This window comes from Saxophila tyrrhenica (assembly GCF_035928015.1).
Source record: "Saxophila tyrrhenica strain CCFEE 5935 chromosome Unknown scaffold_35, whole genome shotgun sequence".
Classification (NCBI taxonomy): Eukaryota; Fungi; Ascomycota; class Dothideomycetes; order Mycosphaerellales; family Extremaceae; genus Saxophila; species Saxophila tyrrhenica.
In genome coordinates, this window is record NW_027041767.1 from 35,870 (window position 1) to 60,839 (window position 24,970).

Below are 24,970 nucleotides of genomic sequence, written 5' to 3' on the forward strand. Positions count from 1 at the left end.
ACCACCAAACGCCCGCCCGCTAGCTTCTGCTTCTTCTTCTCCCCTCTTCCCTCCTACGACAGGATCTACGCACATCCAACCCACTGACTCTTCCACCGACTTCACTCCTTCGAAGAGTCTTCTACCCTTCTCGACGTGCCCTGTCGCCTCGCCGACACCGCGTCTCTTTGTGGTCACACGGAAGCTGGTCTCCTGACTCACCCACGCTCATTCCTTCAATTGCCAACTTCGCCCCCGCGACACTCTTGTGTCTGAACCGCTCAACCTGGATCAACACGCCGCGAAGCCTGATCGCGCCAGCTACAGCAAAATGTCTGACATCGAGAAGATGATTGGCGGCGATTACGCTCAGCTCACAAACACCAACATCCGCAGCTTCGGCTGGAAGGGCGTCACCGTCACCGTCAAGGACCGGCAGTCGCAGCAGCCCAAGACCATCCTCTCAGATATCAATGGCATCGTCAAGGCCGGCGAGCTGCTCGCTCTCATGGGCCCATCGTGCGTTCACCGTCACCTCAATTTTAAAGATCATGAGCTAACAAACATTTCAGCGGTTCCGGAAAGTCGACTCTCCTCAACGTGCTCGCCCACCGAACATCCGCCCTGGCCGCCAGCGTCAAGGCCGCAGTCTACATCAACGGCTCGCCTGCTAACCCTAAGACCTTCCGCCGCATCTCCGCCTACGTCGAGCAAGAAGATGCGCTGGTCGGCTCCCTCACCGTCCGCGAGACACTCAACTTCGCTGCACGCCTCTCCCTTCCTTCTAGCGTGAGCAAGTTGGAGCGCATCCAGCGTATCGAATCCCTCCTCACTGCTTTTGGTCTCGCCGGCCAAGCCAACAACTTGATCGGAACTCCTATCAGGAAGGGCATCTCAGGTGGTCAGAAGCGACGTGTCAGTGTGGCGGCCCAGCTCATCACCAGCCCGAAACTCCTCTTCCTGGACGAGCCCACTTCTGGTCTGGACTCTGCTGCATCGTTCGAGGTCATTTCGTTCGTCAAGGACATTGCTAAGAAGCACAACGTAAGACATCTCCAAACGATCAGACTGGAATCACATGCTAACAATGCTTATAGTTGATCGTGATCGCATCGATCCATCAGCCGTCCACCTCCACCTTCGCCATGTTCGACAAGCTCCTCCTTCTGTCACAGGGTGGCACTGCGTATAGTGGTCCAGTGTCCGAAGTCCAGCCATACTTCGACGCCTGCGGCTTTCCCATCCCTCTCTACATGAACCCGGCCGAATTCATCATCGACTTCGTCAACACGGATTTTGCCCGTGATCGCAGCGAGGTCGACCAGCAGCTGCACATGGTTCACTCGTCCTGGCACAAGTCGCGGCTTGCTACTGCCACCGTTACTGAGCTTACGGACGAGATGGCCCGCAACTCGATGGACAACGACGTGAACGCAGAAGTCAAGGACGAGAGCGCGAGCAGATTCGCCATCCCGCTCGCCCTCATCCACCGCTCCTTCATCAAGTCCTACCGCGACATCATCGCCTACGGCATCCGCATCGCCATGTACATGGGCCTGGCCGTCATGATGGGCACGGTCTGGCTGCGATTGAACCCCAACCAGAACAACATCCAGTCCTTCATCAACGCCATCTTCTTCGGCGGCGCGTTCATGTCTTTCATGGCCGTCGCTTACATTCCTGCGTTCCTAGAGGATCGCGCGCTCTTTATCAAAGAGCGCGCGAACGGTCTCTACGGGCCCACGTCCTTCCTGGTCGCCAACTTCATTACCGGCATCCCGTACCTCTTCCTCATCGCCCTGCTCTTCTCCGTGGTCGCCTACTGGCTCTCCAACTTCCGCCCGTCCGCCGAGGCCTTCTTCACCTGGGTCATGTGGCTGTTCTTGGACTTGATCGCCGCCGAGTCGCTCGTCGTGCTCATCAGCTCCCTCATCCCCATCTTCGTCGTCGCCCTCGCCGGCACCGCCTTCGCCAACGGCCTCTGGATGTGCACGGGCGGCTTCCTCGTCCCGCCGCACACGCTCAACCCGTTCTGGCGCTACGTCTTCCACTACATCGACTACCAATCCTACGTCTTCCAGGGCATGATGGTCAACGAGTTTGGCGCCCGCAACTTCACCTGCGCGCCTCCCGCGACTCCCGACGGCAAGTGCACCTGCTCATACGACAGCAGGCTCGCGGATGAGTGTCTGATCGAAGGCACGGCCGTGCTGCAGAACTACGGATACAGTGTCGGGCAGACGGGGACCTGGATCGGCATCATGATTGGCATCATCGCTGGTTACAGGATCCTAGGCTGGTTGACGCTCTACTTCCGCAAGCAATAGACGAGTTCTCTCTTCTGTCTTGTCGGAATCTGGTGTTCTCATTGCACATACCTCTGACCTGCGGTGGGCGCAGCTGCTTGCCACGAACGGAAAGGGTTATGGATAAATGGGCATCCGTTCGTTTTATGATGGAAAGTAATGGGGTGTTCTTGCGTGTTTCCTTAGACCAGTGGGCTACGATTTTGCAAGGCGTTCCAAGAGTTCGATAGTCTCTACAGCGAGTACAGGCGTAGGATGTGGGATATGGGATATGTGTGTGTAGAGAGAAGGATGGGATGGATGGAAGGGGAGGGAAGTAACTGTATCAGATATGTTACTTGTGTATCACTGTTCAAGCATCATCAGCTGCATCGTTTCTTCGTTCTCTCACTGTTTCGGAACTGGGCTGTTAGCGCAGCACGTCAGACACTTCGAGTTCACCATCGAGGTAGAGGCGCAGTATCATCATCATCACCGTCACCACGCCTTCTCCCCCCCACGGCTCACCAAGCATGACCAGACCACGCTCGCGGGCACTTCTCCGTTCACCACGAGCTCCGAGAAGCTATCACTCACCTCTACATGCAGTTACTGACGTGACGTCCGTACTCTGTACGCCCAGACGTCGCCTCAAACTTTTCTCAACTATGGTTTGGGAGCTGGACTGCTGCATGTACGGGATGCGAGAGACGTGGGAGCTGTGAATGTTGTGCTACGGTAGGGAGGGATGTCTACCGGATTTGAGAGCGAAAGCTACCACGGTACGAGGACGGAAGACGATGAGGGAGCCGTGGTTGTGGGTTCAGGGTAGGGTGTCTGTCAGGGCTGTGCGACGGTATAGATCATCATTCACATCTGCGCTCCGCCCGTCTGCTGGAGTGCTGCACACGTTTGATGACAACCAGCTCTCGCGGTGGCCACTTAGAGGATGCAACAAATCCTCCGAGGGCTTCTTATCGATCTCCCTTCCTCCACCCACAATCATCACAATTGCTTTTTTTCCCTACAGTCTACCCTTGCAACCTTATGCCCCATCATCTCCACAAACGATCGTGAAAGAAATGAGCGTCATCACATATAGATTGCTTCAGCAGCTTCACGCGGTTCGAGGCGCTGTCAGCGTGGAGGAAGAATCAGGAATCAGGATGCGCCCTGCGGGCTTGGAGGAGACTGGGGTTGGCGAGCTGACGGGGGCTTTTTCGGCTCGGCGTCGCCGTGTGATTCGGGGGTCGGGACGGGAACGAGGTTCTCGTTCTCGGTCGGCGTAGGACGGGCGTGGTATGCGAGCGGGCAGCTGCAGTAGAGTGATATGCGAGAGTGATGGCGGGAAATATTGCAGCTGAACTGATGATACGGTGCCGGGTAATCTTGGTAGATGAATTGTTAGAAGCAGGCGGGGATGTCGCACTCAGAACCCGGCAATGTGGAAGATTGGGAAGCACGAAATCTCATCGCTGGCTGGAGGGAAGAGGGGTCTGATGACAGAGATGTTCATTGTTTCTGTCTGCTATATGACTTCTGCGGGACGATCGAGAGATCTAGTACTCATCGCTATCGTAAGCATCTTCAGGCAGCAAGGCCCGATACCGTCGACTCGCCAGATCCTGCTCCAGCCCTCCGTCGCTCTCGGGGTCAATGTAGCCTGTGATCAATCGTCAGCACACATCCACTCCTATTGCAGTCTCATGATAGAACTCACCAGCACCCCCAAAGAAGCTTAAAGCAACAGGCAAGAACACCAACGCATGCAGCGCCGCCCACACCACGAGAGCCAACCAAACTCTGAAATAGTAAATCTCAAAGATCTTGCTCCGCGTAAAAGCCAGCACAAACACACCCAACAACTTCGTAATCGTGATCCCGCTGAACACGCTCCCGCCTACATTCACCAGCGCCGCCCACGCGCGTGCCTCTTTGCCGCGGAACTTGCCTTGGGCGCGTTCTAGAATTGAGGACGAGGGAATGGTGAAGGCGCGGGCGATGTGCGCGCAGAACTCGACGCCGATGCCGACGCAGATGACGATGTTGACCAAGCTGACGGCGTTCAGGGAGACGCCGGCGAGAGCCATGGTGCCGACGATGTCGACGACGATCATGGCAACTGTGATCGTCACGACGAGGCCGGTAGCGAGGGAGCCGAGGAGTAGCGTGACGATGACCAGGATGAACGCCAGTGCGGAGCCGACGAGCGCGGTGGACAGTGAGACGATGGAGGCGTATTGGTCGAAGAAGATGTAGTGTTTGCTGTACGGGAAGACGTCGATGCCGTCGTTGCGGTCGGAGATGTCGGCGGCGATGCGGCGGGCGGAGGCGTAGGAGTTGATGAAGTCGGCTTGGCTGCGGAGGGGAGTATGGGCGGTGCGGAAGTGACTGGCGTGGATGGTGTTCGTTTCGTTGTTGAGGACAACGGCGTCTGCGAAGGCTGCTTTGCCGGCGACGGGGCAGTCCTCGCCTGGGAGAGCGACAAGCCAGCGTTCGGCGTAGTGGATGAACTCCTCACCAGTCGGTCGGCCTTGAAGAGTCGGGTTGAAGGTCGGCATGCGGCCTTCGAAGCAGGGCGTGCCGTCTTCTTCCACACAGCAATCTGTCCGGCCTGGGTCGACCCATTGGAGGAAGTCATCGATCCAGCTTGCTGTGGGATCTGCAATGTATGATTGTTCAGGGCGCCTGCGCTCTCCTTCGAGTACGTTGGCGAGAGAGAACTCGTCGCAAACCGGGAACTTGGCGCACAGCTCACGCTGAGCCGGTTTCTGAGTCGCGTTGACATCCCTCGTTACGAAGTAGACAGGCGGTCCAGCTCCAAAGTAGTCGTAGAGATCGTCGAAGTACTTGATCAGGTAGCTGTCGCTCGGAATCGCGATCCTCTGGTCCAGCCCCAGCTGTACATCCGGCAGAAGAGCGATGCCAGCGGCGAAGAAGCCTAGGAACACCATAATGATGCCAACTCTTGTCTTGTTACCAAGCAGAGCTGGAGCATAGTGCTTTCGAATGAACCTGCTCAAGAAGCCTTCCTCTTCAACACCACTGAATGGCGCTCCGCCATACCCATTCGGCATGCTCGAGTCCATACCACCCTGCAGCTTGACGCACGGGAAGCAATCGGCTCGGCCAGCCTCCACACGCTCCTGGTTCAGCGCGAGCACCGAGACGAACATTGTGACTTGCAGCAGCGCATTGATGAACACAGCGCCTGCCGCATACGCCGCGAAGTTGCGCACTGCCGGCATACCAACCGCAGCACCGAGCGCAAAAGCCACAGTCTCAGTGCTGGCAGAGAGCAAGATACTCGGGCCCATGCGGCCAAGCGCTCTTGCGACGCGATCCGGTACACTCTCGTCCGCGTGGCTGATATTGACGCGCTCGAACTCGTGCACGATGAGGAAGATGTTGTCCACACCGACCGCCAGCACCAAGAACGGGATGACCTCGGCGATGATCAGAGTAGCCTTCACGCCAGCTGCAGCGAACAAGCCCACGGATGCAGCAACACTCATGAGCACGATCAAGATGCCGACAATGCCCAGCAGGAACTTGCTCTGCACCAGCGCAGCGACAGGGTTGCGGAGGATCATGCTCGCAGTGACGGTAGTGCTGCCGAGCGCGAGCGAAGCGTAGATGAACATGACAATGTAGCTGATGACCACGATCTTCGCGTCAGTGTTGGCGGTCTTGTTCAGCTCCTGCTCCAGCGAGATCTCCGTGTTGAAGCTCAGTCGGAGGCCACGCTCGTGAGCTTCGCTTTGCACATCCAGTAAAAGGCGCTTAAGGCTGTTCTCCCACTCTTCTGCCTTCTCCAACTGTGGTTCGCCGACATTGTAGTTCTTGACGACCCAAGTGACAATCAACGCCGAGGCGTTCGTGACAGGCTCGGTGCTGGTGTTGTAGCCGCCGAGTAACCGTTCGATGGGAAGAGGTTGCATGAACGGTGGCAGGCACTCTTGGTCGCCATAGAAGTCCGCACACTTCTGGAGGTCGCTTTCCCAGGTATCTTTGTCCAGGCCATTGCTGGCAAAGGGGCCGTACTGGGTAATGCTCTGCACGACACAGTTGTCATCGAGTGGCTTGTAGCATACATCATCGAATGTGTATCCGCTCTCGCTCTTCAGCACCTGAACTCTGCGTTCGACGTCAAACCACCAGTTGAGCGTGTCATAGTTCAATACCGGACCTGGTCCTTCCGACTGCGTATCGTTGACCAGAAAAGCCTGCTCGGCGCGGAAGAAGGGACCAAAGTTCGTGTCGAAGAAGATCTTCTCCTTCGCAGCGTCGCTGTCAGGCGCAACCCATAGCTTCACTGGGTCCTGTTCGACTTCAAATCGCATCCAGCCGAGACTGAGCAAGCCGACGACGATGATCGAGGAGACAATGGTGATGGCAGGGAAGTTGGCGCATGTCCGTCCTAGCGCACTGAAAGCCCGGTCGCAGTACGTGTTGATGATATATTGCTTGTTCGGCCGATCCAGCGTGCCTCCAGTTCCGTGCAGAACATCACGGTCATCGTCATCGTCCTCGGGATGTGCATCTTGCAGCAGCTGCAGCCTCTCGTTCCTGCTCTTGCGCCGCTTGGCTGCGGCGACATGTCCCGACACAGCCAGCACGAAGAGCGTGATGATGCACGAGTACACGATCACCACGCCAAAGCTCAAGCATGGCAGCAGTCCGACATAGCACTCTTCCTCGCTCTCGATCTCCGGCAGAGCTGTGCAGCTGCTCTCGCAGTCCACGCAGGCACATCGATAATCCGGATCAGACGTATTGCACGCTTTGGGATCGTACAGTATGGGCTCCATATCCTCGAAGTCATGATCCTCCGGCCTCGGGAAGTTGATCTGGAACGGACTGCCGCCAATCGTCCTCTTCTGCCCAAGAAAGTGCAATAACTGCGTGTAATTTTTCGAGTTCCCAAAAAACAGCATCGCCTTCCCACCCGCAGCACCGTTCTGCACATCCTTGCAGCTATCATAGAAGCCCGACCCATACTCCTCACTGATCAACTGATCCAGCTCCGTAACCTGAATCCTGTCGTTCTTCTCCGCCGTATCCGTGACATTGACGAACAAGCTCTGATCCGGCGAGCAAGTGAACGTGCAGAACAAGTTGAAGAAGTTCTTCGTGCACGCCGGACAGGAGCCTAGTATACCATTCACGGTCCCGAAGTTGCTCTTCAGCGCTTCGACTTGCTCTTCTTGACAGCACACATCTGTGTCCTTCCATTCCTCGCCGCAGACATCGACCAATAGGTCGCGCAGGTCGTCGTCTGGGGATTCAGCCAGACCGTTGTCGGCGCACGGTAGCTCGCCACCGAAGAAGGACTGTTTGCCGCATTGGCCGCGCATGGCGCATCGACCGGCTTCATGGATGTTGGTGAGGTTGCGCGGGTTGCTGTCCGATGCGGCCAGTGTGGTCGATGCCAGGCTGAAGAGCGCCAGCCATGCTGGTCGTGTGGGCGTCTTCATCGCTGCCGCCGCCTGCTCGTAGTCGAGCGCAAGCTAGGCGCTGTTGTCCAACTCGGCAGATCGCAGCCTCGATCGTGTCGCGTGCCTGATCTGATGATGTTGAGATGGTGTTCGAGGTGATGGAGACGTCCAGATGATAGAAGAGAGATCCAAGAGAAGAGAGAGGGCAGGCACCAGTGGGATGCTGATCCTGGTCATGCAGCTCGAGGTGTTGTTGGCTAGACGTCACCACGCGCCTGCCGTTCCTGAGGCTCAAGCTTTCGGGATCAACCGCCGAAAGTGAACAGACACCACCTACATGTACTTGGACCACGAACATTAACACTGGTACACAAACACACCGAGGGCAAGCACACTTCCTAATTTCCATTCAACACTCCACCCAGACATCCATCGACGTCCAGGCCAGAGCATCTGCTAGACTACCATATGATTACACACAGAAGATGCAGCCCATGTCCGTCCTCATCTTCGCCCATCTAGTTAAACACACTTGTTGGAAAGCACACGCACAGCTAGCATTGGTATATCCACCACAAAGCAAGAAGCAACCGCTTGCGACTCGCCTCGGCCAGAGAGAAAAAGCAACGCTCCATGCCTGCGCCTTCGAGTCCTGAAGTGCAATGAAAGTGGTAGGTGGTGTTTTCGATGATTCGATTTGCGCTTGCTTGTCGATGTCGTCGAGTTCGCATCGACCCTGGTGAGTTGAAGATGTCGCTGGAAGCTCCCGTCGTCTGGTGCTTCAGGTTTCAAGCGGCAGTGCCATCGTGCAGTTTTCCACCCGTCTTCTCTTCCTTCTTCCCGTTCGTCTGCTCGGACTTCTTGCCGCCAGGACTACGCCAGTCGGAACCGATATCCCTCTAAGATTCGCCGCCGCCGGTCGTAGCTGGAGCAGCAGTCGATGCAGGCGCGCCGTCTGCTTTTCCGCCTCTCTCGCCACCACGTCCACGGCCACGGCCACCACGATCGCCTCGGAATCCGCCTCGAGTGCCGCGTCCTCCGCGACCTCCACGGTTCGTCTCGCTGTCGCTACCAGTCGTGCCTCCACCAGCAGATTGGTACCCGACCCGAGCAGCGTCTGCACCGCCACGAGACGGAGCGCCTCCGCGAGAGCTGCCCCACCCAGCAAAGCCGCCACGAGAACGATACACGTTCATGCGCATGCTCTTCTGCTTCTCACGTGCTTCAGCTGTCGCACCGTGGCTCAGGACTTCCTGCATGACCTCGTTGGTGTCGAAGAAGACGACCCACGGACCCGCCCTCTGCCTCTCCGTGCGCGAGATCTTTGCAGCATCCTCGGATGAGAAGACGCTCTTGATCTCATCTTCGGTGTTGATGCCGTTTGTCCCGCTGATGAAGATGCCTTTCGATGGTTCCTGGGCACCAGGCGATTGCTGGATGTTGTTCTTTGCTTGCGCAGGCGAGTCCGACTTCGAAGCGTCCGCCGCTGGTGTGCCCGTCCCGTTCGTCTGCGGAAGTGTCGCGGTGGGTGCTGTGGTACCATTGGTGGTAAGGGCGGCGGATGGCTGTGGTGTAGTGGCCTTCGGTGCAGCCTGTGCAGGTGCTTGCTGCGGTGGAGCTGGCTTCTGCTGCTGAGGCGGCGCTTGACCTACAGGCTGCTGAGCGCGGGGCTGCGTTGGAGGCTGTGGGGCAGCTGCAGGTCCCTGTGGAGGCCGATTGACCTGCTGCTGTGCGGCCTGAGGTGGCTGCTGTCCTGGGGTCGGTAGATTGCCACCCGTTGGTGCCATCGTAGAGTTGGAGGGTGCTGACGGCATGGCTTGTGGCCGCTGCGCACCTTTGCCACCACGGTGCGCAAAGTTGAAACCCTGCGCTCTCATCTCCGTGCCGATTCGGCCTTGGTCGATGTCGAGTACGAGCCATCCGAACGCAGCATCGGCAAGGTTGAAGTTCCACATATTCTTGAATGCAGACTCATCGATTTGACCGTTGGGTGGACCACCTCCGAAGGGGTTGCCACCACTGGCGGTCGAAGGCATCTTCTTCACCAGCTCCAGTGCATGCTGCAGAAGCTTATTCTGAGCATCGTTCTCCGCGACGGCTGGCTCGACTTCGTGCTTCACCGTCTCCCATACATCGTTGAACTGTGCCTTCGATGCAGAAAGCTTGCCGCGGTAGTGGTCGAGCGATGGGTTGACAGAGAACTCGTTATACGAGCTGCCATACCGGAAGTGCAGGCCAGCGGAGATGGAGAAGTCGACTTTGAGGGCGACAGCAAGCTGGTTGAGAATGCCTTCTCTCGCGGGTGATGAATGCGTGATCAGAAGACGGGTCTCGGTTGGGTCGTAGACGCGATTGGCCGTGTCCACGAGCTCGCCAATCTGCAAAAGCGTGGTCCACATCGTGCCCTGTCCTCCTGCGATGGTTGTGCGTCCTTCACCGTTGTCGAACATCTTGTGCATGACGACTGCTCCACCTAGCCCGAGCAATCTTAACTTCACACCTCCGATGTCGAGTAACCGGGAGTGAGACTCGTCGATGATGTTGAGGTTGTCGATCTTGTACTCCCCTGATCGCAGCTTCTCCAGCACCGACACATCTTCGCACGCGCCCCACACGGTGTAGACGGGCACATCGAGCTTGAAGGTCTTGTCGAGGAACTGCGGGAGCTCTGAGAGTGGGAGGTTTTCACGCTGGAAGCGCTCTTTGATTGGCTGGTTTGAGCGTGCAAGGTCTGCTTTGAGCTGCTCGCTGAGAAGTGGTGAATACTGCGTGACGTGCTTCAGTGTCCTAATCTGAATGTTAGCACATGTATCATCACGTGCCCGGAGCGAACGAAGCGTACTTCTCAGCGATGCGCTCTATCGAAGCATGGTCGTAGAAGCCAAAGTCACCGGTGTGAAGGATGTACTCGGCTTTCGCGTTGCGGGCAAGCTCGTTGAGTTGACGAAGGTTGCCTGAATGCTTCGTCAGTCCTAGACATGATATAACAAGCTCTGCATGCTCTTCATACCTCTCACATCTGCTATACACAGTACTCTGGCGTGGCCAATCTGCTGCACGCGACCTTGGTTCGGGTCGAGTGGACGAGCTCCTGGGACAGGACCGCTGACTGGTGGAGCGCCGTTGGGGAGGAAGGCTTGCGAGTACGAGCGCGGCTGAGAGGGTGGTTGCTGCATTTTTGGTCAGTATGATAGTAGACCGCGGTATCACATGCCACACTCACAGCCATATGTTCGGTGTTTCTGAGGTTCGGAAGTGGAAGTTCGGGGGTTTATACGCAAGGCAATCGCGCGGCGCGCCAACACACGATGGCTCTCGCTGGTATTACTAAAGAAGGGCTTGTCGAAGCAGATGCACAGCTCGACGGATGAGGCAAGCTGGGGGTTGATGTCGGAGAGAGAGGTGGTGGTTGTGGCAGCTGGAAAAGGCGACTTCAAAGGTTGGAGGTAAGGCGAGGCCGTCCCGAAGCGGTTAGTCTGCTTTTTCGCGGTGCCAAGTATCAAGAGCTTGTTTCGCGCGACTTCATCTCTTCATTCTCTCCGCCCCCTTCATCCTCCTCTCCCACTGCGCAGATGGAGATACTGGCAATACAGCTTTTTGAGTATCATGTGCATTCAGCTCATTGAAGGTGATTTCCTGGTGGTTTGGAAAATGCTCATGTGATGACGCAATGCCACGTGGCTCGGGATGCCGACCGAACATGTGAAGAAGCAGCGTGAAGCCGTGAAGTGAATCAGATAGAAGCCCATGGCATTGACGGGCCTGCTGCCATTGTTAGAGCGTGGGTACATATTCCATATTCCTATTGTTTCCCATTCAAAAGAGCACCCGCGAATGCCTATATACCATCACCCTCCTTCCTCATATCGTACGTTGGATGTCCAAGCTCTCTCAACAAGAGCTTCACTGGGCATATCTTCATCCTCACTTCATTTGTTGCAATTGTCGCTATTGTGAAAAGCTTGGACCGCGCACTCGGCCAATATTGAGCTGCTGCCGCCTATAAAACCTTTCCACCACCTCTTCCAACCTCTCTCTTCCGAACAGCCTCAACCACCCACACTTGCTTCGGGAGTTTGGGTCTTCTCTTTCCAGCATCTCTTCAAGAGCACCGCACTACTTGACATCTTTCAGCAGCACGACCTCCGCACCACCGTCACTCTTCGCCAGTGAGCGTGAACACCGAACAGCACGACTCAGCGAAGCCTCAGTGGCTTCAACTTTTCAAAGTAAGTCCAATCGTTGCGTGATAGTGCGAATTTGTGGGAAGGCGGGCAGCAGGCAGCGGGCAGGAGGACAGGAGGACAGGAGGACAGGTGGACAGGTGGACAGACTTGGTGAAGGGCAGCGCGCAAGTGAGGGTTCAGCTTCGGGTTCAGCTACAGCTTCAGCTTCAGGTTCGACTTCAGGTCGAGCAAAGTCGGCGGGCGCTGAAGGAGCTCGCTCGTTCGTCCGAGCAGACGAGACCGGTAAGCCTTAACCTTGACAGCAGCAATCCTAACGCAGCCTAGGAATGGCGCACCAACAGTACTACCCGCCGATGCCACCGCAACAGCAGCAGTATTACATGCCACAGCAGCAGCAGTACTTCCACGACCAAGGCGACCACTGCGGCGAACCTCCGATGATGAACGCCTATGGCGGATACGACATGCAGCAGGGTCAGAGTGAGGCCAATATTTTCTCTTGCCGCTTTCGATTGCCACTGACCAGAGACAGTGTACGGGCCCAACCCACAGCAACACTACCCGATGAACGAGCAACACCACCACATGAATGAGCAACACAATCCGAGGAATGGAAACGCAAAGCCAGCGAACAAAGTCGAGCCGATGCACAAGGCTGGTCGGCTTCACGTTGGCCCTGCAGGCTCTCCCATGTTCGTACCTCGCGGCCACGAGCCACCCAAGCAACAGCCGAACAATCAGAAGCCCAAGATCCAAGTCCCGAACTTTGATCATCTTACGGGACACGCGGCGTTTGATGCTGAAGCAGCATGGATCAACAAGATCATGCCACTCCCTTCATATTCCGATGCGTCCGAAGCTCCCGTCGAGTTTGCTGAGCCGCGCATGGTTTTCAGAGAGGAGGATCACAACACCGTACCGGGCGAGCAGATCATCTACGGCTGCGAAGTTTATGTGGTCAAAGAGACTCTCCAACAAGGCACTAACGACCCAAAGCGCATGAGCAACGGGGTTCGCGTTCTGCAGCGGATCAACCCAAACCGCAAATTCTTCGTTGTTGAGAAGAATCTGATGGCGGGCAGCGACAAGGCCTTCACCCGTGTAAAGATCGAGATCGCAGCTCTGAAGCAGATCCGTGACGCTGGCGGATCTCCTCACATCAACACCATCATCGACGAGTTCTGGGCCGAAGGATCTCGCTCGTGCACGATCCTGTTAGAGCATTGCGACATTGGGACCCTTGAGCAGGAGATCCAGCGTATGAACGCCAAAGGCATGTTCCTCGAGGAGTTTTTCATGTGGGACGTCCTCGAGAGTGTGCTCAAAGCCCTCTGCTTCTGCCACTACGGAATCCGCAACGCACACGCACCGAAGTACAAGCTCAATCCATGGAACACCATCTGCCATCTCGACATCAAGCCGGCCAACCTGTTTGTGACCAGCAAGATGTACCCAGGTAACGAGTACGGCAACCATCGCATCGTCCTCGGAGACTTCGGCTGTGCCGTTACGCTCGTCGACATTCAGACCAAGCGCACCACCACGGAATGCATGCCCGGCGCCACCGCGGGCTGGACCCCACCGGAGATCACCTACGACGACGCGAAAGGCTATGTCGGCATCTTCGGCAAGCCCACCGACGTCTGGCAGCTTGGTGGGCTCATCCAGGTCATGTGTCGTCGCACTCAACTCCCGCAGCAAGAGTTCGTCAAGGAAGGCCGTCCGTGTGGGGGCATCTACAGCGTGCAGCTGAACGACGTCGTGAGCCGCGCGATGATGGAGGATCACAAGACTCGTCCGTCTGCCCTGGACTTGTTCGAGATTGTGCAGAGGAAGAAGCGCGAGTATGAGGACAGCGTCGTCAGGGGTGGTGGGAGGTGAATGGTGCGTTCAAGATGACTTCAAGATGGTACGAGATGGGTATGAGATGAGTACAAGATGGGTTCGACATGCGTTCTGAGATGGCTTCAAGATGGGTGCGAAATGCATTCTTCTACGACGTCTTCATGATGAGTGCCAGCTGCATCCAAGATTGCTTCAAGACGGTATGCGACGGTATGCTACGAGTACGAGTGGGATCGGAGTTCAAGGGCGTTAATGGGCTGCTTTCTTGCTTGCTTGCATGCATGCATACTAATGCTAATATTGCTGATGCCGCTGATGGGTGTAAGATATGGGAAGGGAGACTGGCTTTTACTCGTGCACACCACGTTCATGGCTTTTACGATCATGGCTTGAACCGCGTGCATGAGTTCCAGACGTGTGGTAGCGTAGAACAAATCACCCGCATTACAAACTCAGCTTCTTCTCTCTACAAATTTTCTTTACACTCTTGTTACGAATCACCTGTTGGTGCAGCTTGGCCACGTTGCAGTACTGGCTACCGGTATTGCACCATCGCTTGTACAGAGACACACACCTCGCTACCGCACCACCGACTCAAGAAACCCGACTTTCAAGAGCATTCACGCCGACCGCAGTATGTGAGATCGAGGGAAACGACACTTGTAACGGGAAACTCATGATGCGACTACTCCATCGACTTCCGCGCTAGAAAGACATGGATATTAGACCTGAAGTATACAGCTCCAGCCTTCGCCACCTCTGCAATCTCTCCTATCCTCTTTGCAACATACTCCTTCGACTTGCCCTTCTCACCCTTCGCCGCCTCCACACCCTCCCAGAACTGCTGGTAAGGCCTTCGCATAGTGTTCCACCCCGCCGCTCGCAGCTCGGGTAGCCGGTCGGTACTCACGACTTCGTGCGTCACGCTCTCGTAACCCTCAGCCTGCATGATGTTTGCCAGCTCGGTGGTGAAGAAGCTGTACTTCTGCTGCCGGACCGCGGGGCCAATGGCGTCTGCCGCTTCTTCGACGGCGCTGGAGGTAGGGATATTGATGTCGCCTCGAAGGGCGGTGAAGGCGGATCCGAGATCTGGTTCGATCCATTGGAGCCAGCCGCCTGGTTTGAGTAGCTTGAGCATGTTCTGCGACACAACAGGCCAGTCGTCTTCGTGCATTGCTGCGATCAGGTAGCGGATGTTGACCACGTCGTACTGGGAATGGAACTCGGTAGGCAAACCAGCTTTGGCGTCCGCGACGTGGAGCTTGATGTTGGATGGTAAGTCGGCTGCTGGCGGGTACTGAGCAGAGGAGATGTCGAAACCATCGAAGCGACAGGTGGGTGGGAAGGTCGATGCAAGATCTCGCAGCGTGATGCAGGTACCTGTTGCTATGTCGGCGATGCGGGGCTCGGCGGGCATGGAGGATTGTATGGTCGGATGCAGGAGGTGTCCAATGGTCTTCTTCAAGAACTCATGCTGGGAGTTGAGCCTGAACATCTGTGAGCTTCTGTCTAATGCTTCGGTCGCCATAGTGTGTACCTTTCGGTTTCCGCAGGATCTCGTGCCATCCATTTCACATATGCATCTTCGCCCACTGAGTCCATCTTGCGTAGTAAGCCGATCGATGTTTGGTAATGTGCCGTGTGCTTCGGTGTGAATTGACACTTCAGAGCGTTGTGGTGAAGAAATTTAAAGAGTAAGGTCCGGTTAGGCGACCAGTTGATTATGTGTTGCTTGATAGTGGGGACGTTCTGTCGTCAGCAGAAACCGCAGACGTCTAACAGCCCCAAATGCGGCCGCTCAATGTGGAATCTTGTACGGCGAAGGATTCAGCCTCTGTTGCGCCCGCATGAAATTCCTCAGCTTCCTTGTCCGCGTATACGTAGGCAAGCCTGCAACTGCTCGATTTCCGGCACCTGAGAATTTCTAGCCGCACCTTCGGCTCAGACAAGCAAGATCGCGCGACGGAGCCAGAATGCGAGTCCGAAAGACGAAGGCTCGTCGTGAGAAGTCACCGCCGTCATCTCTTCACTGGACCCTTCACGACAACGACGGCCCCGACGGCCTCAACCCTCCAACCGTCTTCCTTCAAACTCTTCGTCACCGCAGGCCCTAGTTTGCCCTTCCCACCCTCGCTATGCTTGCCCAGGCCGACGACAATACTATAGCCACCCTGCCGCTGGTCCGCACCGACACGGCCGTTGATCCGACTCTCGCCCAGCCCATCCCACCATTGCTCGACTTTCTCATGCGCGATTCGTACAGCGTTGACGACGTCGACGCCGTGCAGATCGAGCTGAGTCGAGGTTGACTGGGAAGCAGCGAGCTGATCGGCCGCCTGCGCGTTTGCACTGGATGCCAGTTTGGCGAGATCGCGTCCAACTTGGCTGTAGTATCCGGCTGCGCCTCCCATCAAGCGATCAGACTTGCCCTTGCGGTGAGCAGCGCTCGCTTTGGCTAATGCTTCAGCCCGAGCAGCTGTGTAAGCATCGCGTTGTGCGGTAGCTGTCGGTCCATCTATTGAAGGCGAGCGTGAGGCGTTGGCGGATTTTGCCTTCCTAGAGACAGCGCTCCAATCGTTGCTCGAGGCCACACCAGCAGGCGGGGCGTACTGAGTCAGGATTTGGAGGCCGCCGCCATTGCTGGACTTGGGCTTAGCAGTCAGAGCTTTGGCAAGTTCGTGCGCGGATGAAGTCGAGGGGTGAGTGACCCGTATGAGCGTGGTTCTGTATTCATAGGAGATAGAGGGAAAGTCTCGACCTAGCTCGTCTGCGCGGATAGCAGTAGTGTCATCGTCGACTGCTGCATACTTGCTCTCCTCCATTGATGCCTTGAGCAAAGCTCCGATTGTGCGCGAGACAGATGCTCCGCACGAGTAGTACGTCGAAGACACAGTCGCCACTGGAATGCCGGTCCTTACTGCTATGAAGTCGATGTCTTCAGTCGCCGAAGTCCACTTGTTAGATGCTGGTGAAGGAGATGCATCTCCGAGTCCAGGGACTGAGCTCGACCTTCTGCTGCCTTGTGCAGCCTGCCGCTTGCCTTTTGATCTGCCTTTGCGACCTCGGCTGAAATTGTTCTCCTGGTAGAAGCCTTCGACGCCCTTGGCATTGACAGCAGAACCATCTTTGGTGTTCTCATCGTTGGCTAGGAATGCTTGCGTGAGTAGGTCGTTGATCGCGCTGTCCCAGTCGCCTTTACACTTTCGCAGCGCGTGGCGAATGCTGTACTGATTCACCCCGTCTCCGACAATGCTCTGCAAGATCTGAACTTTTCCATCCTCGTCAAGCGCCTCGAAATCTTCAGGCTGGCCGAAGAGCGTGGATGGCTCAGTGTCTGAGGAGTAATCGTCGAGTCCTAAAGATGATAGCCCGTTGGACAGACTGGTCGCTTCGGTTTCTCGTGAAGCAGAGCCGCTGGTTCCTGGCGGTGATTCGCCATTGTGCTCGTTTCCACGTTCATGTTCGCCTGCGCCGGTTCCAGATGGGTCAAAGTCCGCAGCTTCTTCTAGGGATGCGCTCGCCTTGAGCGACTCGAGTATCTCCCTCGCGCCTGCGACGCCTGTCGAGTCACTCAATTCGTAGTCCGAACATATGGCAGAGACGAGCGCAGAATCCAAGTACTGACAGTATTCTGCCTCAAGTTTTGTGCGCGCATCATCCATCTTCGAGATATGCGCTTTGTGGACCGTGTGTTCCGGGTGGTATCATAATCGCAGGATGCAGTCGGACATGGAAGTTGCTTGATTTTCTGGAATCTTGCGATGGCATATGCTTTCCAGTGGGTCTGTTGAAAATGCGCATAGGTTTGGGTGGATTGGAAAAGAGGTTTCAGCATCAGCGCCTGAGTTCACTCGCGTCATGGACGAGGCTAGTGGCTGGTCTTGGCATTCATCTGGACTTCGACGTCTGCTGACCTCCTTCTTTTTCCATCCATATACGGCTCCATATCAATCTTGGCCTCGACATGAGCATTAACAACCAGCTTGTCTCAGGAACGCAGCGCATACCGTCTGGGCGAAATCACACGTCCCTAGATGTTTGGTGTCTTCGAGCTGGCAAGCAGTTGTGGCCATATTCCTGGACGCTGGACACGTACCCCCTCTGCAGCGCTCCGACGCCTTCCAACTGTATTAGCATCTCATTGGGTGCCAGGCCGGGATATGGGCAACCGCCGTGGCTACTGCTGTATGCCGCTCTCTCGTGGAAAGGCGCATGGAGCCAAAGCCGACGACGACCCAATCTAGCCCTGGCACGCCGCGTGACGCAAGCCGTGCTTGTAGGAAGACACTTCTAGCCCCTTGGTATGTTCGGTAGGTCTCCTGGATTGTTTGAGATAGGGTATCTGGTAGGATGGGAAAAAAGTGAGTCTCAGGCGCCAAAGGCTGTGGTTTGCTTGCTTCCTTTGTCGTGTAGCGGAAAGCTCTCTTTCCATCAACACCTCTTCGCCCTTTGCCAATAACACTTGCTTAAGTATCCTTCATGGTCTCAAGGTTCAGCGAAAGGCGTGCCCGACCATTTGCAACATGGAGAACATCGTCGTCCACCCGCAGGGTGACGTCTGCTTCGTCGCAAGAGGAGCAACACCGGACCCACAGATCAGCTTTCTAGTGAGCTCGAAAGTGGTCTGTCTTGCTTCCCGCCCTTTCGCTGTACTGCTTGGGCCCAACTTCCATGAAGGTCAGACATTGGCGCAAGCTGCTTCTCTGCCGATTCACATCGAACTTCCGGATGATGATGCGAAGGGTTTGGATGTCGTGTTCAAGGTGTTGCACCACAAAGCTGGCACCGATAACCTACCTCTTCCAATATTGGCAGCTACCGCGAGACTGGTGGACAAGTATCAGATGCAGGAAGTCTTTCACGCACACTCGCTTCGCTGGCTGTATCAGCATCTGCGTGGCAGCGGCACTTCGAAAACTCTTCCGGAGTACCTGGGCATTGCCTTTGGCTTCCGACTGCCAGCAGTTCAGGCGATCATTGCATTCGGCATGGCTACCATCACTGGCTTCCTTGCGAGCGCCTATGGTAATGCAAGCTGTGCTGCAAGTAGTATTCGCAACACGGAATGTGCGGACTTGGTTCCCTATGGGCATTGTGGTGAGTTCAGCCTCGTGCACCATTTTACGCTTCCTGACTGTCCTGCTAGAGAGGATCGATGACTATCGGGAATACCTCAGCACTGTCTGGACGCATGAGCTCATGAAGCTAGTCGAACCCATGACTATGAAAGATCGTCAGGCAGCCAAATATGGGTCCAAACCGCTGGGACGTCGACCCGAATCTCCTCTAGTTCAGCATTGCAACTTAGACCCTTGCTTGCACGACAGGCTCCTCGTCCCACATTTCTACCAGTGCATCAGCAACTTCCGCGTGACCGGAACTGAGAACGATCCTTATCCACTGCTCTACCATGCTACGAGACTCAACGACCTTGCAGCAAAGCTTCACCAGCATCCGAAATACGACGACTACGATCAGAGGTTCACGGACCACAGCCACAAGATCCTCTGCACAGCTTGTGACTGGTTGGATGACGATATGCCCGCAATGTTCCTGGACTTCTTCAAGCCAACGATAGGGCGTCATCGTGCAATGGAGGCGGACGATTTGTCTGACCGGCGTGCACTGAAGGCTTGTGGCTGCGGATACTCTGACACCATGAGTCTGCTCTTTGGTGAAAAGCTTCCGCACACCTTAGAAGACATGGAAAAGCTGTCGGATTTTGTGTGCAACCAGTTTCAGCTTGACCCTGAAATAGACCTTGACACGAGTGACGAAGAGTCGGATTGAAAGACTAGGCAAGTTGTTACGTGCGGCAACGGCTAAGTCTAGAAGGGCGTTATTGAGGCAGGGAACATTGCGCTTGGACATCTCCATTTCCTGGAGTCCGCATGGATGGCAGATTTGGAGGAAAGCATGATCAGAGAGAACATGACTTTGTAAGAGGAACTTCATCGCCTTCAGCCTGGCTTCACTTCATACAAATTGATCACCTTTTGAAGGACAGGTAGTGCCAAGCCTTTCCTATTTGACGTCTCTGACCTGACTTCAGACCTTCAAGGTTACCTTCACTACATTGCCCACGCTTCACCCAGCCTGACTGCGCACCAGGCGCCTTGTAACCCGCTCACGGTGGAGTCCGTCCTCAGCGACCGGGACGGCGACGTTTGTTTCATCGTCCACTACCACATCACGGACTTCGAAGGCAAAGTCGACACAAGCGGTGCGGAAGTGGGCTTCTGGGTCAGCTCCAAGGTGCTCAGTCTTGCATCGCCCGTCTTCGCCGCTCTCCTTGGACCAAAGTTCCGTGAAGGCAACGAGCTGGCACAGTCTTCTGACGAGCCGCTCGAAATCCCTCTGCCGGATGATGATGCTGTAAGTGTTGCCGCATTCTCGCTCAGGGATGCCCATCGGCAGAGCGATGACTTCATGCTTGCAATAGACCGGCCTAGCAATCCTCTTCGGCGTACTCCACTACACGACTGACCACGACACTGTTACCCTCCCAGAGTTGGCCGCCACTTCCAGATTGGTCGACAAATACCAGTGCCAGAACGCCTTTCGTCACGTGTCCGGCCACTGGCTGGAGGACCACCTTCGCGGCGAAGGTACGGCGAAGGAGCTTCCTGAGTATCTCGGAATAGCAGTAGCATTTGGCCAGCCCAAGTTCGAGGGCACAGTCGTGATGGGAATTGCTCTCACCACCGGAAAGAAGACCAACACATCGACTGTCGAAGAACGAATCAAAGACACCATGCTGGTCGATCTCGTCAGCACTGAGCTTTCCAGTGAGTACTGCCAGTGACATTCTGTGGCTATTGCTGACCCAGCTGGCAAGAGGATATGGAGCTTTTCCGCGAGAGCTGGAATGCAGCCTGGACCAGACTGCAGCCTGGTCTGATCTCAACACTTTATCTTGAGCCGCCACCCCTTGCTCTTCGAGGAAGTGCGGCAGGCTCAAAGAAGGATGCATCAAATCAGGAGGCGACCAAGCATGGCGCCGCGATCCTGAGTGCGTTTTGCCGAGCCCTCCACAACGCTGTTCAGCAGAAGTCTGAATACTCTCTGCTCCATCGGGCACTAAGCATAACGAAGATCGCCAAGCCCACGCTTGATGCTCCGGAGCCATGCCTCCCAGCGTGGTGTTCCTGCAATGCGTGCATGGCCAGGCGTGGCTTTTCAGCTCATTGCTTTGAGCTTTTCATGTCTGTTGTTGGCCGCCATCCCGGACGGACTTCTTCTGACCTCTCCAACGGCAACTATGTTTTCTCCAGCACAGCCAAGCAGTCCAAGCAAGAAGTCTACGAATACTCCGAGCCCGTGAAGCTATTGTTTGGTCACAAGCTTGCACAAACCCTCATCGAGGGGTAGGTCGAAATGCGATCTGTTGAGAGCTGGCGGACGTCTGAGTGGGAGCAATTCGACTAACAGGCTTTCGCTGTCAGGACAGAAATGCTTCTGCGAATCCAGGCCCAGGTCACCAATGAGCATGTATACGTCAAGTCACCTTGCTCTTCAACGACATTGAAGGGACCATGTTCGCTCAGCAAAACTTGCATACCTTGTCGATAAAATGGACATGTACACACACCTCCAGTCTTGCGCTCCGCTTCAGTTCGACAACATCGCACCTATCACCCCGACTTCCCACCACCCGACTTCTTCGGACTCCCGCCACCGCTCTGCCCTGACCTCTGAATCCCACCGCCGCCCTCCTCAGGCTGCGAGCCCTGGCTTCCACCCTCCATCGGATCTCTCGGCCTGTTGGTTTTCTGGTTCGCAGGGGTGACATTGTCGGTGGCGTTGATACCCTGGAAAGATACATAGCATATTAGCCAATGCATTCAACCAAACTGCCTTCCCATCTCACTTTTCTCTGCAGGCTCGTCCGTATATCTAAGCAGTATGCGGTAAACGTACGGTGTCTTTCTTCGTCGCCTCTGCGGCGCGCTCGTTCTGCTCCTCTGGCCTCGTCTCCTGCGGCGAGAATGCCGGATCACTCTTGTCTTCTGTCAGACATCTGCTCGAGCTTTGTAGGTGACGGGTTGGTGTTCGTGTCTGGCGGGCGAGGGAAGAGGCGCGGGGGAGGAGGTGTCGTTGGGCGAATGGTCGTAGCATGGTGCTACTTGTGTTGCTGTTGTGATTGCAGGCGTAGAGGTCTTATGGAGGCCCAAGATGTTTTTACATTAGGGTGTTGGGGGTGCTGCAGAGGTGAGGTCTAGGAGCTTCGCCTGTTGATCGCTCCTTCCCTCGGCATCAACGATCGTCATTCCGACGACATTACATTCACTTCACTTCTCGATTCAGACCTCACCTTGTCCAGGAACATACTCCGTTGGTATACGCGAAGACGGCATCTCTGACGAAGTACTGTATACGGCGCATACGGATTGCATATCACCGACCTCCGCGCGACATCTGTGATACGCCGCTCCTGCACTGCAAAAGCCTGCCAAGCGTGGAGATACAGTGGCGACGTCTCGGATGCCAGCGGGAAGACGTGGTACAGGTGATAGGAGCACGCGTGGCCATGAATCCGGTGAGAATGCAATGCCATCGAAAGCTGAGGTCCAGTCACCACTGCAGCGCGAGACTATCTGCTTTCCGAAGGACATCGTTGAACATGTACACCGTCCGTTATTAATATAACAAGATCGCGAAAGCGTAACGACCTCGCAGAAGGATCGCCAGCCACGAGCCGAGCTGCGGCCCCCAAGCCACTTTTGTCACGTCACCAGCAAGCAGCGATGCCACTGTTCATCTCACAAGCCTTGGCCCGGTCCGCGGACTGTCACAACGCAACAGGTTATTGAGGCTCCGCGCGGAATCTGGGACACCCACTCTGTGTTTGCCTGTGTGAAGGCAGATGTAGGTTCTTTTAATCCTCTTTTCTGCACTCTCATTCTTCCGCATTATACCATCTCCATAATCAACATGCTGCCCTTCCTCTTCACGGCAGGCCTTCTAACGGCGGGCATAACGAATGCTGGCACAGGTACGCACCTACGGGGTCGACCGGCACCGATTCTCAGCTAAGCAGTGATCGAGCAGTACCACCACACAAGATACCCGCACTTCAAGGCAACTCATTAGTAGGACGCGCCTTACCAGCGAACGCGCCTCATGGCTACACACCGCAAGAGGATGACTGCCCTTCCGACGCGCCGACCATTCGATTAGCCTCTTCGCTATCCGACGAAGAGACATCATGGCTCAGAAGTCGACGACAAGCTACCTTAGATCCCATGCGCGATCTGTTGGGCAGATTGAATATCAGAGGATTGGATACGGACCAATACATCAACAACCATCGGAACAATGTCAGCAATCTACCGAACATCGGCATTGCAGTTTCGGGTGGAGGATACAGGGCGATGTTGAACGGAGCTGGTGTGCTAGAAGCATTCGACAGCCGGACACCAAACTCCACCTCTGCTGGGCAGCTTGGTGGTCTGCTGCAGTCAACCACTTATCTGGCCGGTCTTTCAGGCGGCAGCTGGCTTGTCGGCTCGATATACACCAACAATTACACCTCCGTCAACGACATCCTGGCGCAGGACACGAGCGACGACGACTCGGGAGATATCTGGCAGCTTGAGAATTCCATCTTCGAAGGACCAGACTCCGACGGGATCCAACTCTTCGACAGCGTCGGATATTACGCCACGCTTGTATCAGACACGGACAACAAGGATGGTGCTGGTTTTAACGTCACCATCACTGATTACTGGGGCCGTGCGCTGAGCTTCCAGCTGGTCAACGCTACGGATGGCGGACCTGAATACACTTGGTCTTCAATTGCAGAGCAAGGATGGTTCAGCGATGGATCAGCCCCAATGCCACTACTCGTTGCGGATGGCAGAGCACCGGGACAGAAGATCGTGTCCGACAATTCGACCGTCTACACGTTCACCCCTTTCGAATTTGGTAGCAACGATCCGACTGTCTACGGCTTCGCACCAATGCAGTACGTCGGCACTGACTTCTTCGCGGGAGAGACGAGCACCGACCAGTGCGTGACGGGTTTCGACAACGTGGGCTTCGTGATGGGTACTAGCAGTTCCCTCTTCAACAGCTTCCTCACCACAATCAACAACGCGCAGACCGCCGGCCTTTTCTCCTCCGCACTCCAAGACGCCCTTACCGCTGTCCTCCGTACCATTGGTGAGGATGACGAGGACATCGCCGACTACCCTAATCCCTTCTTTGGCTGGCGTAACGAGTCCAACCCCAACTCAGGCGACCAACAACTCACTCTCGTCGACGGCGGTGAGGACCTCCAGAACATCCCGTTCCACCCGCTCATCCAGCCCCTGCGCCACGTGGATGTCATCTTCGCCGTTGACTCCTCTGCCGACACTAACGCCTCCTGGCCCGTCGATGGTTCCGCTCCGGGATGGCCCTCTGGGGCGGCGATCATAGCGACATATGAAAGAAGCCTCTCAGATATCGGCAACGGCACCGACTTTGCCTCAGTCCCAGACGTCGACACCTTCTTCAACCTCGGCCTCAATAAACGCCCCACCTTTTTCGGCTGCGACGCGTCGAACCTCTCCTCCCCATCCCCCTTGATCGTCTACATGCCCAACGCCCCCTACGTCTACAACTCCAACGTCTCGACCTTCGACCTCGACTATAACGACACGGAGCGCAACGCCATCGTGCTGAACGGGTACAACATGGCCACGCAAGGCAACGGCAGCATCGACGACCAATGGCCTACTTGCGTCGGCTGTGCTATTCTGAGCCGGAGTCTGGATAGGACGGGGACGGATGTGCCGAGTGTGTGTCGGGATTGCTTTGATCAGTATTGTTGGGATGGGACGACTGATAACAGTAAGCCTGATCCTTATCAGCCGAATATGGCATTGGAGGCGGTTGATGTGACCAGTGGAGCGCGGAGGTGGGCTGGGTCTGTGGTGGGAGCGGTGGGGTGTGCGGTTTTGTCGGGGTTGATGGTGATGTAGGATATGGTCTGCTGCACACATGATGAGGGGTTGTTTTTGCATAGCGACTGGACGGGTACGATAGCTGGGTATTACGACCTTTTTAGAATGTATTCTTGTTCCTCGAATCACTTTGCACTCGTACCTTCATGCTACTTCTCGAAGTCACTGCGCTACGAGTTAGAATGTCTCGGTGTTTGAGAGATGCCTGGATGCTCCTCCACGGAGCTGCGGGATGTACATGTATGCACAACGGGGAGGAATGTTGGCAAGAAGCAAAAGAAACCCCC

The 24,970-nt window shown here is 55.8% G+C and overlaps 10 protein-coding genes across 10 annotated transcripts; 5 read left to right on the forward strand and 5 right to left on the reverse strand.

Annotated features, from left to right (window-relative positions):
- Window positions 1–310: 310 nt before the first annotated feature.
- Window positions 311–2,306, forward strand: LTR77_011197 (uncharacterized protein; the record flags this gene model as incomplete). The annotated part of the gene is made up of 3 exons (XM_064808408.1): window positions 311–498; window positions 552–1,023; window positions 1,077–2,306. The coding sequence occupies 3 exons, from the start codon at window positions 311–313 to the stop codon at window positions 2,304–2,306; spliced, it is 1,890 nt and encodes a 629-aa protein (XP_064653409.1).
- A 1,517-nt stretch (window positions 2,307–3,823) lies between these two features.
- Window positions 3,824–7,741, reverse strand: NCR1 (niemann-Pick type C- protein 1; the record flags this gene model as incomplete). Its single annotated transcript, XM_064808409.1, has 2 exons — window positions 3,824–3,927; window positions 3,985–7,741. 2 exons carry the CDS (start codon window positions 7,739–7,741, stop codon window positions 3,824–3,826), a joined length of 3,861 nt encoding a protein of 1,286 aa, XP_064653410.1.
- An 860-nt stretch (window positions 7,742–8,601) lies between these two features.
- Window positions 8,602–10,931, reverse strand: LTR77_011199 (uncharacterized protein; the record flags this gene model as incomplete). The annotated part of the gene is made up of 4 exons (XM_064808410.1): window positions 8,602–10,489; window positions 10,545–10,656; window positions 10,713–10,872; window positions 10,926–10,931. 4 exons carry the CDS (start codon window positions 10,929–10,931, stop codon window positions 8,602–8,604), a joined length of 2,166 nt encoding a protein of 721 aa, XP_064653411.1.
- Window positions 10,932–12,215: 1,284 nt separating this feature from the next.
- On the forward strand, window positions 12,216–13,770 carry LTR77_011200 (uncharacterized protein; the record flags this gene model as incomplete). Its single annotated transcript, XM_064808411.1, has 2 exons — window positions 12,216–12,369; window positions 12,422–13,770. 2 exons carry the CDS (start codon window positions 12,216–12,218, stop codon window positions 13,768–13,770), a joined length of 1,503 nt encoding a protein of 500 aa, XP_064653412.1.
- A 649-nt stretch (window positions 13,771–14,419) lies between these two features.
- Window positions 14,420–15,336, reverse strand: LTR77_011201 (uncharacterized protein; the record flags this gene model as incomplete). Its single annotated transcript, XM_064808412.1, has 2 exons — window positions 14,420–15,221; window positions 15,272–15,336. The coding sequence occupies 2 exons, from the start codon at window positions 15,334–15,336 to the stop codon at window positions 14,420–14,422; spliced, it is 867 nt and encodes a 288-aa protein (XP_064653413.1).
- A 416-nt stretch (window positions 15,337–15,752) lies between these two features.
- LTR77_011202 (uncharacterized protein) lies at window positions 15,753–17,396 on the reverse strand (the record flags this gene model as incomplete). The annotated part of the gene is made up of 1 exon (XM_064808413.1): window positions 15,753–17,396. One exon carries the CDS (start codon window positions 17,394–17,396, stop codon window positions 15,753–15,755), a length of 1,644 nt encoding a protein of 547 aa, XP_064653414.1.
- Window positions 17,397–18,257: 861 nt separating this feature from the next.
- On the forward strand, window positions 18,258–19,524 carry LTR77_011203 (uncharacterized protein; the record flags this gene model as incomplete). Its single annotated transcript, XM_064808414.1, has 2 exons — window positions 18,258–18,831; window positions 18,881–19,524. 2 exons carry the CDS (start codon window positions 18,258–18,260, stop codon window positions 19,522–19,524), a joined length of 1,218 nt encoding a protein of 405 aa, XP_064653415.1.
- A 105-nt stretch (window positions 19,525–19,629) lies between these two features.
- On the forward strand, window positions 19,630–21,105 carry LTR77_011204 (uncharacterized protein; the record flags this gene model as incomplete). The annotated part of the gene is made up of 4 exons (XM_064808415.1): window positions 19,630–19,673; window positions 19,737–20,109; window positions 20,177–20,522; window positions 20,573–21,105. The coding sequence occupies 4 exons, from the start codon at window positions 19,630–19,632 to the stop codon at window positions 21,103–21,105; spliced, it is 1,296 nt and encodes a 431-aa protein (XP_064653416.1).
- Window positions 21,106–21,368: 263 nt separating this feature from the next.
- On the reverse strand, window positions 21,369–21,852 carry LTR77_011205 (uncharacterized protein; the record flags this gene model as incomplete). The annotated part of the gene is made up of 2 exons (XM_064808416.1): window positions 21,369–21,545; window positions 21,655–21,852. 2 exons carry the CDS (start codon window positions 21,850–21,852, stop codon window positions 21,369–21,371), a joined length of 375 nt encoding a protein of 124 aa, XP_064653417.1.
- Window positions 21,853–22,668: 816 nt separating this feature from the next.
- Window positions 22,669–24,701, forward strand: PLB1 (Lysophospholipase 1; the record flags this gene model as incomplete). Its single annotated transcript, XM_064808417.1, has 2 exons — window positions 22,669–22,729; window positions 22,831–24,701. The coding sequence occupies 2 exons, from the start codon at window positions 22,669–22,671 to the stop codon at window positions 24,699–24,701; spliced, it is 1,932 nt and encodes a 643-aa protein (XP_064653418.1).
- Between the last annotated feature and the right edge of the window lie 269 nt (window positions 24,702–24,970).